Source organism: Sus scrofa, chromosome 1 (assembly GCF_000003025.6).
Source record: "Sus scrofa isolate TJ Tabasco breed Duroc chromosome 1, Sscrofa11.1, whole genome shotgun sequence".
NCBI lineage: Eukaryota > Metazoa > Chordata > Mammalia > Artiodactyla > Suidae > Sus > Sus scrofa.
Window position 1 is genome coordinate 270,094,880 of NC_010443.5, and position 13,542 is coordinate 270,108,421.

Consider the following 13,542-nt stretch of genomic DNA (forward strand, 5'->3'; position numbering starts at 1 on the left):
AGACATGTACAGATTTTATTTCATTTCACCCAAACTTCTTTTTATGGCCCCACCTGGGACATATGGAAGTTCCTGAGCTAGGGGGCGAGTCAGAGCTGCAGCTGCAGCTTATGCCACAACCACAGCAACACTGGATCTGAGCCACACCTGTAGCCTGTGCCAAAGCTGGATCCTTAACCCACTGAGCGAGGCCAGCGACCACACATACCTGCCTCCTCACGGATGCTATATCAGGTTCTAACCGCTGAGCCACAGCAGGAACTCCCCCCAAACTGTTTTGTTTTGTTTTTTATTAAACTTTGGGACAATCTATTTTAATTGAACAATATATTAAATACTTTGGGGAGTTAATATTGTATAAGAACTTAGGACAAATTTATGCTAACTTTACCAACAAATGAATATATCTTTTAGCAAATAACCCCAGTCAAGATCAACTATAGATACTGAGAATGTGTTTTTCAATATATTAGACACTTGTGCAGGAAGCTGCACTGATATATACCTAGGCTTTAAGCAAGGAATTTGGCAGAATTGGGCAAATAACTGAATAACTAATTCACGCTACTTTCTAACAGAGTTCATCTCCAAATTAATCTGGCAGAAGTGAAAGAAATCTAGGAAAATGCAGTGCTTTTTTCCCCACGCAAAACATGCGGCTATGAGTGCCAAAGCAGCCCTGGGCAGTTAAGGCATGAATACTGTTATTTAACAGCCTAATTGTGTTTACACTATATTGATGACTTTTAGAAAAAGAAAATTTAGCTTCTGGGGAAAAGACACACAGGGAACCCCAAGAAGACACAGTACAAGCTTTATAATCATATCACGCTCCTAACAGCCAATACAAGCGCATTTCGAGAAAAAGCTTTTTAGAGGGCTTACAAATGCAAGCCCTCCACTCCAACCTGTTATCAACCTGAATGAATCCATTAGAAGTCAGGCTAGTGTGTGAGTCTGTTTATCTTTTTCATGGGAGCCCTTGAAGCAGCCAAGCTCTTACAGATGGCGCTGGACTGTCTGCTCCAGCTTTTAAGAGGCTGACTTTTTCTTTGAAAAGCCATTAAGAAAGAACCACAGTCTCCGGAAACCACTCCCTACATGTCCGAGGGCTCTAGGTCCCCGTGTTATCATCTTGGTGACTAAACAAATCGACAAACTGCTCAAATCCTAACGCTGAAGACTCCCCCCCCCCCAGATTTCACCTTCTCCTCCCCCACTCGCACGTCCCCACGGACACAAAATGAAAAGAAAAAGATCCCAAGTTGAGAGGTCTTTTGCGGTGGCATCAGAAAGGAGAACTTGGGGACCAGCAGTCTGGGAGGCAACACGAAGAACGTGAAAAAGGGAAATGAAAGACTCTCACTTTCGCCTTACCTTTTCGACATCTGCTTTTGTAACGTTTATGTCAGCATCCATTTTCTCAAAGTACTGCTGGGCTCGGTCGGCCTCTTTGCAGTCCCGCTCAAATCGCCTTTTGCTCTAAAAGCAGAGGGACACGGTGGCAGGGAAAGTTACTAGGAATGGAACCCTGAGATTCCCAGGAGCAGCTGTAATTTTATGGACAGCCCTCCCCAAAAAAGGCACTCTTTTCTGAACTGATTTGCTACCTGTCATCCCTTCAAGGAAGTTATTTTAAAATCCGCATTTCTATCGAAACTGTCTACTTTTGTCTTTCCATATGATTTTTTTTTTTTTTTTTTTTTAAAGGGCTGCACCTGAGGCAAATGGAAATTCCCAGGCTAGGGGTCCAATCGGAGCTATAGCTGCCAGCCTATGAAACGGTCATGGCAACACTGGACACAAGCCACATCTGTGACCCATGCTGCAGCTTGCAGCAATGCTAGGATCCTTCACTTGCATCCTCACGGACACCATGTCAGGTTCTTAACCTGCTGAGCCACAACAGAAACCCTTCTTATGATTGTCAGAAAAATACTCTACTTGAGCTCTTTTGGGCCTAACATTTTACTTTATTTTTTTTTTTTTTTTGCCATGCTGGCAGCATACAGAAATTCCCATGCCAGGGATGGAGCCCGGGTCACAGCAGCAACTAGAGCCACAGAAGTAACACTAGGCTCTTACCCCACTGAGCCACCAGGGAACTCCTCAACATTTTACTTTCTATAGTAATTTCTAGAAACAAATTAAATTCCAATTATAAACATCTCTGTTTGTTTGGTACATACTGGTTGACTCAAGCTGAAGTTAAATACAAATCAGAAAATCGGTAAAGACATTTCTCGAGCTGTTGTTTTTTTTTTACTTACTGATTCTAGTTGCTTCCAGCAAGTCTCTATATGCTGCTGTGCCTTCCGTCCTTCATGAAAGTGCTGGAGGGGGGGAAACACACCTGTGGTTAGTTACCCCCTCTTTCTCATGTTAACACTTGAGAAAAAAAAAATCCATCCACTTAAATGACATTTAAATATTGAATATTTAGTGTGTGCACTCCAAAGAAGTCTAAAGAGTTAAAAAACAAATGGGAAATGAAAATAGGATGACTCCCAGTTCCCTTTCAAACTTTAGCTGTAATAATATTGAATTTTAAGACACCACTTGTAGAAATAACAGGAATGTTGGAAGAGAGCAATCACGTCAGTCCTTATTTTTAATTGCTTTGAGATGTAATTCACATTCCATACGATTCATCCATTTAAATTGTACAGTTCAGGAGTTCCCATCATGGCACAGCGGAAATGAGTCCGACTAGGAACCATGACGTTTTGGGTTCGATCCCTGGTCTCGCTCGGTGGGTGGAGGATCCCGCGTTGCTGTGGCTGTGGTGCAGGCTGGCGGCTACAGCTCCGATTAGACCCCTGGCCTGGGAACCTCCATATGCCGTGGGTGTGGCCCTAAAAAAAAAAAAAAAACGACAGAAGACCAAAAACAGTAAAACTCAAAAAAGATAATAAATTGTACAATTCAGGGGTTTCTACTAGAGTCACAATAGCCAGCCATCACCACCATCAATTTTAGAACTTTTTTTTTTTTTTTTTTTGCTGTTTAGGGCCCCACCCTTGGCATATTGAAATTCCCAGGCTAGGAGTCAAATCAGAGCTGTAGCCACCGGCCACAGCCACAGCCACAGCAATGCCAGATCCGAGTCAAGTCTGCAACCTACACCACAGCTCATGGCAACAACGGATCCTTAACCCACTGAGTGAGGCAAGGGATTGAACCCGCATCCTCAAGGATCCTAGTCGGGTTTGTCACTCACTGAGCCATGAAGGGAACTCCAATATGAGGTCTTTTGTGACAGGCAAAAATGACATTCTTTCATTATGTTCTTAGCATACTGTTTCCAAGGTTCGTCCACATGATCACATATATCAGTTCTTTTCTCCTTTTTATTGCTGCATGATATTCCTTTGGATGAACAGACCACATTTTGTTTATCTAGTCACCAGTTGATGGACATTTGATTGTTCCCAGTTTGGAGGCTATTTTGAATAACACTGCCAGCATTTGGATAAATGTTTTGTGTGGATGGATGAGTCCATTACTTAGATCTTAAAGATAAATTTACCTCCTTGCCATGTGCAAAGGCCCTGAGGCAGGTATGTGCTTAGTATTGGCCAGTAAGGACACCAGTGGGCCAGACCAAAGTGAGCCTCAAGAATACTAGGAGAAGGGGTCAGAGAAGAAAGGGGCAGCCTGTGTAGGGTCTTGTGGGGTTTTTGTCTGAATGAACTGGGGAGGCATGGAGGACCCCAAGTAGAGAGGTGACGTGAAGGAAGGTTCCAGGTAGGAGTTTCTCTTTTTCAACTTTGGAGATGATGGAGGCTTGGACCAAGGGGTAGCAGTGCAGGTGGTGACTAAAGCTCAGGTGCCCGTTGACCAGGATTCACAGGTGAATCCAATCAGATGTGGGCTGTGCGATCTTGAGAGGTCAGAGGCTGTTCTGACCTGTACGGACCATGTGAACGGAGGCCCTTGCCCTGTTAGAGCCGCCGTGGAGAGGTTCTGACCTGTCAGAGGGCGGGAACGTGCACCTGCAGCTCCCCGGCTAGGATGCTGGAGGCTGGCGGGGTCCTTTGCCCCAAGGCCACAGCGCTGCTCAGACAGCATCCTCACAGCTAATCTCTGAAGTTCGTATAAGGCTCCCCTGCCTTGGACACCCGGGACCACAGCCACTCCCCACCGTGACTGGGCTGGGACACGGCGCCACCTCTTACTGCTTGTCCTGAACCCACTCCACGGGTGGTAAATGCTCCTTCTAAAAAAATGGCCTTTCCTCAGTTACTAGGCTTGAATGTGCTGTCTGTTTTCTGGCCGGGGTGAGCAGGGTTGGTGGGGGTGCTGTGGAGAAGGCAAGATCAAAGTGACAGAAACGAAGCGGTCCCCTCCGTGCAGCCTCGTCAGAACCTAGGGCTTAGCCGAGTCGCAAAAGGTAGCCGAGGCCAGGCAGGAGGGGGCAAAATCAGAACTTTTCTTTTAAATAAAGAACAATGCTCCTTTCTGAGGGAAGGTTTTCTCGTCTCCCTGCTGAGGTCACATTTCACTGTTTTAAGCGCCTCTTGACAGCACAGTTTATCCATCCAGAAATTTTTTTGGTTTCTATGAACCAAGAGGAGCCCCGTGGGGCTTCTTTTTTCAAGTCTCCTAATAGACACCGGGATATGACAGCAAAGAGATGGAGTCGAGGGGAGAACAGACAAGCAAGAAAGGGCTGGGCTTCGGGAGAAGTGAGACGAGCTGAGAGCAGAGTGAAGTACAGCCTGCAGGCAGGTTTTCTGACAGCCACAGACCTCACGTAAAGGAGGATGGAGGGAGGGCGGGGGGGGGGGGGGCAGAGGAGCAGGAGGCCTAGGAGGGAGATGCAGGCTCGGCTGTGCCCGGCAGCGAGGCACCCTCGGCCATGGCCCACACCGTCCGGAGATCGGGCCCCACATCACAAGCGGCCCAGTGTGTTCTGGAGTTTGCTGGAAAGATCACCCCATCCCTAAAATCTCACTTTGAGAGTCCAAGATGGTCCCAGTTCAAAGCCAAGCTCCTAAGCTTGAGCCTCGTCTCGACAGCAACTCTGAAACATATGTTTTCACAAAATGAAAGCTCGCTCTCAGCCAGAGGCGTTCTACCGGAGAGGAAACACACATCAAGAAAACGCAAAAATGACAGACATGCGGCAGAGGAAAGGTGGGCTCAGCTTTACGATCAAAGGACTCTTCTCTAAAGACAATAGTCTCCCCCCAAAGGTCATGTTTTGGAAGCAAGGGGGTAATTTTGATTGAAAATCTACAGAGGAAATTTTCCTGCCCCATCTTCACGTCAATGTTTAATAATAAATATGAATGTTTATTTTCTTTGTACCGCCACACCCACGGCCTGTGGAAGTTCCCCACGCTAGGGGTCCAACTGGAGTTGCATCTGCGACCTATGCCACAGCCGGTGCAACGCCGGATTCTTAACCCACTGGACACGGCCTGGGATCGAATCCGCGTCCTCTTGGAGAGTAGGTCGGGTCTGTCGCCCACTGAACCACAGTGGGTGGGAACTCCTGAACTTATTTTTCAGGCATGGTGTGGCCCTTGACCTTATTGGTCTCAGCGTGTTTCCAGGACGGACCCCTGTTACAACAGCCCTGGACGACACCACAATTCGATGGGACCCCCGCCGTGAGTGAATCATTGTGATTATAACATATCGTGTGGCTTAAGAAAAAAAAAATCTAGATGTCACTGCTTTCCCTTTTAGTTTTTCTTTCCTAGTACAAGTTCCTCCAAAAGCAATTTGCCTACAACACACACACAAAAGCAAACTTGTGCTGCCTGATCCCCTCAGGAAAGGAACAGAGGAAACAAAAGCCGTCCTTTCGGTCTTAAGCATCCCATGACCTAAAAAGCAGTGGTGAGCCTCTGTGGCCGGCTCCATCTCCCCTCCTTTAATGGGAAAAACTATTTTAACAGTTACAAAGTTAAACAAACTAGCTTTTGCCAGATGTGTTTGTGGTTTATTAACAAACAAAGGCAAAACATTTCTTGGCTGGACAGTGGGCAAGTGTGGCTCTAAAAAGTGTGTCTCCGGGCTTCAAATAAAGAAGAATTGTTCTCTCGAGAAAGATAATAAGCACTTCTTTTGGAGCCACGGAATGAAGTCATCGCAGCTCTTTTTCTCCTATCAGAGGAGAGACAGGAAATGCCATCTCTAGAGACCCAGAAGAATGCTCCTTGCTTTCTCCTGTAATAAGACGCTTTCGTTTCTTTTCAAACATAATAATAGACCTTTTAAAATGCCCGATGGTATCTGGGATGACAGCTAAACTTACTTTCATTTCAACTTTTTGGTTGAGCCTTAAAACTATACAGGTAAAATCTATACTAAAAAAAAAAAATCATCTTTCAAAAAGTTTTTAGAAAATTCCCCGGGGGGACCTGAGGTAGCAGATATAAAAATCAGAGGGAACCTAAAATAGGCAAACATTAACTTAAAGCAAAATGACAATGACAAAGCTTCCAAGAAGACCTGACTGCACCGCAAGAAATCACACTAAGGCTGAAGAGACCAACGGTGACTGTCTCGTAGTCACACTCTACGATCAGGTATGATGGCTGCTCATTTTACTATATTTATATATAATAGATCATTAATTTTTAAAACCTATATTAAAAAAAAGCAAAATATGGCACTGATGTGAGAACAGCCACTTCAAGGGAAAAAAAAAAAAAACAGGTGGGGGTGAGGAAAAAAGAATAAACACTCAATGAAGGACAGTCAGCCATCTGGATCTTTATTTAAATGAAACTCAGATGCCACAGATGAAAACAAAGGCACACAAAACCTTGAAAAGGCCAAGGCAAAAGGAGCTTCCAGAAAATATGTCTGTGATGAATGGGAGAACTTCCTCAAAGCCTTCAGTGTGGTGGGTTTGAACACTAGCAGCGTCTAAGCCTGACTCAGGACTCAGTAACGTAATGAGAAATCTGTGTGTGTGGCTATTTAGGTGGACCTCGTAAGAAAACTGTGAAGCATCTTCCGACCTGCTCCAGAGAGCGTTTTGTCACCCCGCCCCCCCAAAGTCCCAAACCAGAAACCCAGAAACGCTCACGGCAGGAGTTGCATTCAGTAAGGCCCGTTTCCCCCAGATTCACTTCTAATACACATTTCTTCTCCAGGAACGTATTTTAAAGCTCCTAAAATGCCTGCCTCCCAGTGTCACGCTCAGTTGCTTAACTCTTCCCCAAACACTGACCAACGGTGACTGTCAGTGGCACGAGGCAGCCCCTCCCCTCAGGTCCAGCAGCACTCCGCTCCCCCACCCCACCCCACCCCGCCAAAGTTCTCTTCACCCCAAGGCCTTCTGCTTCTCCCTTTCCCCACCGTTCCTCTTGTCCTCGCTGGCTTTTACTCTCCAGACTCCTCCATGTCCCCCCTCTTTACCTAGACGCCAGTTCTTCAAAAATAATCCTTTCTTTCACATTCCTTAAAATTCTATTTCCTCTGAAGAGTCCCAAGTAACTCAAGATGAAATAAAATGATCAATATTAAGCAGCCAATGACTCATATTCCTCACTTGATTTCTTCTAAGGGTATGAAACTGTTCTTTCAAGCCCAAAGCAGGAAAATCACCCTTAATAAGGGCTTTAGATAGAGTGCCAGGTGGCTGGGTGAAACTTTAGGGACAGGAATCCATTCCTGAGCTGAAAGGTCGTAGAAGCTAACCAAGTCATTCACTGCATTCCCACACATGCCGAGTGTTGCTTTCCTTGTGAGTAAAACAAAGCCCCTTTTCCTTGTGAAACTCATCAGACACAGCAGCACGAGAAAAAGGTTAGGGGACTCGAGAGGGATGCAGGTGGCATTTAGGTAGGGTGGTCTGCGATGATGCCTGAGCAGAGACTTGAGTCAAGTGTGGGAGTGAACTTGCAAATTTCTCAGAAACACGCTTCCAAGCAGCGGAACAGCTAATGAAGATGCTCTGAAGTGGGCAAGGCTTGGCATGTCCAAGGAACAGCCAGATTCAATGCAATTAGACTGAGATGAAGGATAAAGCAGGAGAAGGCAAGGGCTCGACCAAGTCACCTGAGCACAATGGAAAACTACTGACAAATTTAAGAAGAGGGGTGACACAGTCGGTTCTGCGTTATGACAAGGCTGTGCTGGTGTATGGGGAATGTACTGAATAGGGGCGGGGGTGGCAGGAGGGCCAGGGAGGAGGCTGCTGCACCTGCGAAAGGTGAGCTAGTGGTGGAGATGGAGATGGGGAGCTAGACCACTGACCCTGGGGACTCTGGGGCAAGCCTGGAAGCAGAGATGGATTAAAAATATAAGGCTTATGGGAGTTCCCATTGTGGCTCAGCGGTAACGAACCCAACTAGTATCCATGAGGATGTGGGTTCAAGCCCTGGCCTTGCTCCGTGGGTTAAGGATCTGGCGCTGCCCTATAGGTTGCAGACATGGCTCGGATCCCCAGTTGCTGCGGCTGTGCTGTAAGCCGGCAGCTGCAGCTCCTATTCCACCCCTAGCCAGGGAACTTCCATAGGCTGCGGGTATGGCCTTAAAAAGACTAAATACGTAATAAAAAATAAAAGGTTTCTGAGTTCCCTTGTGGCACAGCATGTTAAGGCTCCAGCGTTGTCACTGCAGCGCCTCTTGTTGCTGCTATGGTGCGGGTTTGATCCCTGGCCCAGGAAATTCCGCATGCCGAGGGCGTAGCCAAAAAAGGAAAAATGTAATAAAATAAGAGGCTTTGGGCATCCTCCAGACGAGAGAGGATGAGACTGGATGTGGAGGAAGTGGTGAGAAATGTTTGGAGTCAAAACGTTTACAGGAAGCAGAGCCAGCAGCACCTGACATTATACAAACGGATGGGGCTCAAGGGAAGAATAAGTCCTTGGTACCCCACCTTTTTGGCCAGAACAACCAGGTTAAAAAGAAAAAGAAAAGGAGTGCTATTTACAGATGGCAGGAATTGCAGATTAGAAAGGAGCAGGAAAAGGGGAACAACTAACTCAGGGGAATCCAAAACTTGGTTTTGGCCAGATTGAAGGGGCCGGCATCACACAACCCTGGGGCACCTTTCACTTTATTGCTGCGCTCCAGGGCCTCTGCTGACAATGGTGTGACAGGTGATGCTGCATCGGGCATCTAAGGGGAGATTGTCCAGCAGGTGACTGGATAAAAGAGTCAGAAAATTCTCAGGGTTTTTAAAAGAAAAGGTCTTATTTCAACTTATATAAGGGGGGACTATAAAACCCAAAGTCACATTTCAAATCCATGAAATCAAGGACAGAGTTTAGGCATCCTGATAACAAAGTATGTTATCCCATAAACGACAAGATAAAGTATCTTGGGTTCCCCAGCACCATGGTTTGGCATGTGACGGAATCACAAGGGGTACAGGGTCTTAATTAATAGAATGCCTCGATCACATGTTCTTTCGAAACAAAGAGGACATAACGAAACAAAATATACCTTCCTGGTAATCGACACACATTAAATCAGGAGCTATTAATGGGTGTTGCGTAAGCATGACTCACACAACAGACCCACAGCTTTGATAGGGTTTCCTGCTTTTTGATTTATTTAAATAAATGCAATAACACTAGTTAGAAAGATCTGCTCTTTAAACCCACTGTTCTTCTTCCAGATCATGAACCCTAAAATCTGCTTTGCTTTTTCTGTTTTCTTTCTGCAGGTTCTGGCTTTATAACAGCATATCCATGGCTGAGTCTCAATAGGACTGAATCAATCAAACACATCTGTAATTAGCTTGATCCTCAATATCGACTCCTTTTATTTATTTATTTATTTATTTTTGCTTTCTTTCATGCTCAGTTTTATCTATTTGCTGTCATCTCTTATAAAGACACTTCTAGACATATTAGAATCTGCATATGCACAACTGCCTTATGGGAAATTGTTGCCTCATAAATTTCATAAATTGGACCTATCCAATACCTATCTCTAAGACAAGAAAGCTTTTGGAATTCCTGCCTTGGTGTGGTGGGCTAAGAAACCAAGTGCATGGAGTTCCCGTTGTGGCGAAGCAGAAACGAATCTGACTAGTATCCAGGAGGATGCAGGTTCTATACCTGGCCTTGCTCAGTGAGTCAGGTTTGGGATCCAGCGTTGCCGAGAGCTGTGGTATAGGTCACAGACGAGGCTTGGATCTGGTGTTGCTGTGGCTGTGGTGTAGGCTGGCAGCTGCAGCTCAGACTGGACCCCTAGCCTGGGAACTTCCACATGCCTCAGGTGCGGCCCTAAAGAGCAAACAAAACAAAACAAAAACAAACAAACAAACAAAAAACAACTGCAGCGGTTTGGGTCCCCGAGGAGGTTCGGGTTTGGACCCTGGCCTGGTTAAGTGGGTTAAAGGATCTGGTATTGCCACAGTTGTGGCTCAGATTCAGTCCCTGGCTCCAGAATGTCCATATGCTATGGGTGTAGTGATGAAAAGAAAAGAAAAGAAAAGAAAAGAAATGAAATAAGTGATAGAGCTTTTAGCCTGAATTTTTAAACATTGAAATCTTGGGGGAAATTTTCATATGGCCAATTCTCAAGGATGTGAGGTTTTGCAAGCATTATCTGAGGCTGGTAAAAATGTAAGTGAGACATTGCAGGTATTGCCTAATTATTTCCTCTAGAACTCTTCAGATAACCATTGCCAAAAAGTGATTCTGCTCCTAGCCAATATTTTATCGTGAACCATTCTTTCCACCTGCCGTGAGAAATTTACTTGGAAGTTCCAGTAAATGTTGGCTGGAACCTCCTGATTCCCCTCCTGGAGCTATAAATCTCCATAAATCCCTCAAATGTGGTTAGCGGTGATCACTGCGGACCCTACACAGACTCAAAGGTTGGAGCTGAACCCCTTTCACTAAAATTCTTTAATAATTTGATGCAGTGTGCAAAAATCCTTCGTAGGAGTGTATTTACAGTGGTTCTTTCAGGAGAATCTGACAGCAACTCTGAATTACCCGCATCTTGGATAAGGCAGTTCATATCCCAGCTGATCCTTTCAGTGACTTAGGAATCTCATCTCTTCTTCTGTTCAAGGCCATCGATCTTACAAAGGGCTAAAGCTTACTCAGGAACCATGAATCTGGCGGGTTTTGACCTCTTTCTCATTTCTGGGAATTTGGCTTGGAGAAATAACCCCCCAACCCCTACACAAAGAAAACAGCCACAAAAGGGAAGAATTCATTGCAGCAGTATTTATATAACTAACTAAATAACTAAATGAATAATCAAAAGCTGATAATAGCCTGTAGATCAAATAATAAAGAATTAGTTCAGTGAATTATTACAGTGCTGGAATAACACATAGCTCCTTTTTTTTTTTTTAGGGCCACACCTGCAGCATATAAGGGTTCCCAGGCTAGGGGTCGAATCAGTGCTACAGCTGCTGGCCTACACCCCAGCCACAGCAATGCCAGATCTGAGCCACATCTGTGACTGACACCACAGCTGTGACCGACACCACAGCTCACGGCAATGCTGGATCCTTAACCCACTGAGCAAGGCCAGGGATTGAACCCACACCTCATGGTTCCTAGTAGATTCATTTCCACTGAACCATGATGGGAACTCAGAGCTTTTGTTCTTTGATTCAGTTTTAACGACATGCTTTAAAACATTTGGAAACTAATCAATGAATCACAGAAACTCCCTCCCCCCCCAAAAAAAGAGAGAGTAAATAAAAGAATTAGAAATTCTCATTTATGTGGTCAGCTTAAAGATCTGATGAGTATTGTACTCACTGCAAATTTGTAAAAAACCTAGAAAACTATAACATTTCCAGATTTTACACATTAAAACTAATCATGTTGCCTTCGAAAGAACTGTCCATTTCCCAGTTATTTTATCCATTATCACTAAATACCAGTAAATCCCAGACCTTGTCGCAGAATCAGATTCATTGATAATGTACGTGTGAGAATAGAAGACTGAACACAAAGCAAAGGAACTGTCGCTGTGCACTCTGACTGATAGTCACTCCAAGGACCAGCCAGCGATTCCATTATCTCTAAAGGGAAGCATCTTGCCAAAAATAGAGTTGCCTTCAGTGGAGCCCATTAGGTGAAGAAAGTAAGAGCCCTCATCCGAGGCTCCCAGGAATGCTGGTGTTTCTTAATGACCGCTGTCGCTGGCTCAGGCCTCAGGCAGGAGGGAACCTCCACGGCTCTGCTTTTGCAAACAGCAAGCCCAGCTCTCTTTTACAGAATTTACTTGTACAAAAGCAACACATTGTCATCCAAACGAGCAAAGAGACTCATGCGGCAGGACAAACACTGGTTATTCATAGTATTATGTGAGCGAGCTGCACTGTAATGCGAGAACCTATGGAAACCACCACATAAAAACCATCTTTTCTCCTGTTATAGGACAGCTGGAGATTTTAAGACTTGAACATCCAACAGCTGGCTCCTGAGCACGATATGGTCCTAAAGGCAGGAAGAAGGTCTGTCTCTCCCACTACCTCCCCGTCTTCTACTTCCTTTCAAATCCATTCGAAAGAGAACAGAAACTCTCTCCTTGGCATAGTGAGCTATTTTTCACCGCACACTCTTCTTGGAGATGTGTCTCTCCAAACATAGCAAAATCTAGATGAAAAATAAATTTCTACTAGTATCCTGAACTGAACTTGGAAATACTCTCTATGCACGGTAACGAGATCCAGCGGTGATCCTGTGAGTTCTAAATCATCCCTTTGGGCCGGGAGGATTTTGCCTCTGTATCAAATGGCCCAAAAGGTATTGGACTAAGAATGGTACTTAAGCAAGACATTATTTGTAGTCAGCCATGAGAAACAGTCACTAGAGCTAAATTTCTTTTCTCTTTCTTTCTTTCTTTCTTTTTTTTTTTTTGGCTGTCTCATGGCACATGGAGTTCCTGGACCAGGGATCAGATCTGAGCCACAGCTGTGACCTATGGCCTTGGCAACACCAGATCCTTTATCCCATTGTGCCAGGCAAGGGACTGAACTTGCGTCCTGGAGCAGCAGAGACATTGCAGATCCCACTGCGCCACAGTGGGAGCTCGATCTAAAATTTTTAAAGTGGCTTGTTTACAAGGCTATTCACCCATTCAGTATTTTTTAAAAGGTCTTTTTTTTTTTTCCCTTTTCTTTTCTTTTTGCTCTTTAGGGCCTCACCCACGGCATATGGAAGTTCCCAGGCCAGGGGTCAAATCGGAGCTGCAGCTCACTGTAACTCCGGATCCTTAGCCCACTGAGCCAGGTCAGGGATGGAACCCACAATCTCATGGTTACTAGCCAGATTTGTTTCTCTGCTCCACAATGGGAACGCCAAGAAAGGACATTTTAAATGCACTGGACAGGAGTTCCTATCATGGCTCTGCGGAAATGAATCTGACTAGCATCCATGAGGGCACAAGTTCGATCCTTGCTCAGTGGGCACAAGTTCGATCCTTGCTCAGTGGGTTAAGGTTCTGGCTTTGCTGTGTGCTATGGGGTAGGTGGAAGATGCGGCTCGAATCTGGCGTTGCCGTGGCTGTGGTATAGGCCAGTGGCTACAGCTGCAATTCGACCCCTAGCCTGGGAACCTCCAAATGCTGCAGGCGCAGACCTAAAAAAAAAAA

General features: G+C 45.3%; 1 protein-coding gene across 1 annotated transcript in view; it reads right to left on the reverse strand.

The window, feature by feature from the left end:
- The window catches only part of FNBP1 (formin binding protein 1), a 137,846-nt gene that overhangs the window by 52,513 nt on the left and 71,791 nt on the right, over positions 1 to 13,542 (reverse strand). The window contains 2 exon segments of the mRNA XM_021070148.1: positions 1,378 to 1,482; positions 2,271 to 2,333. Coding sequence (XP_020925807.1) covers positions 1,378 to 1,482; positions 2,271 to 2,333 — 168 coding nt within the window.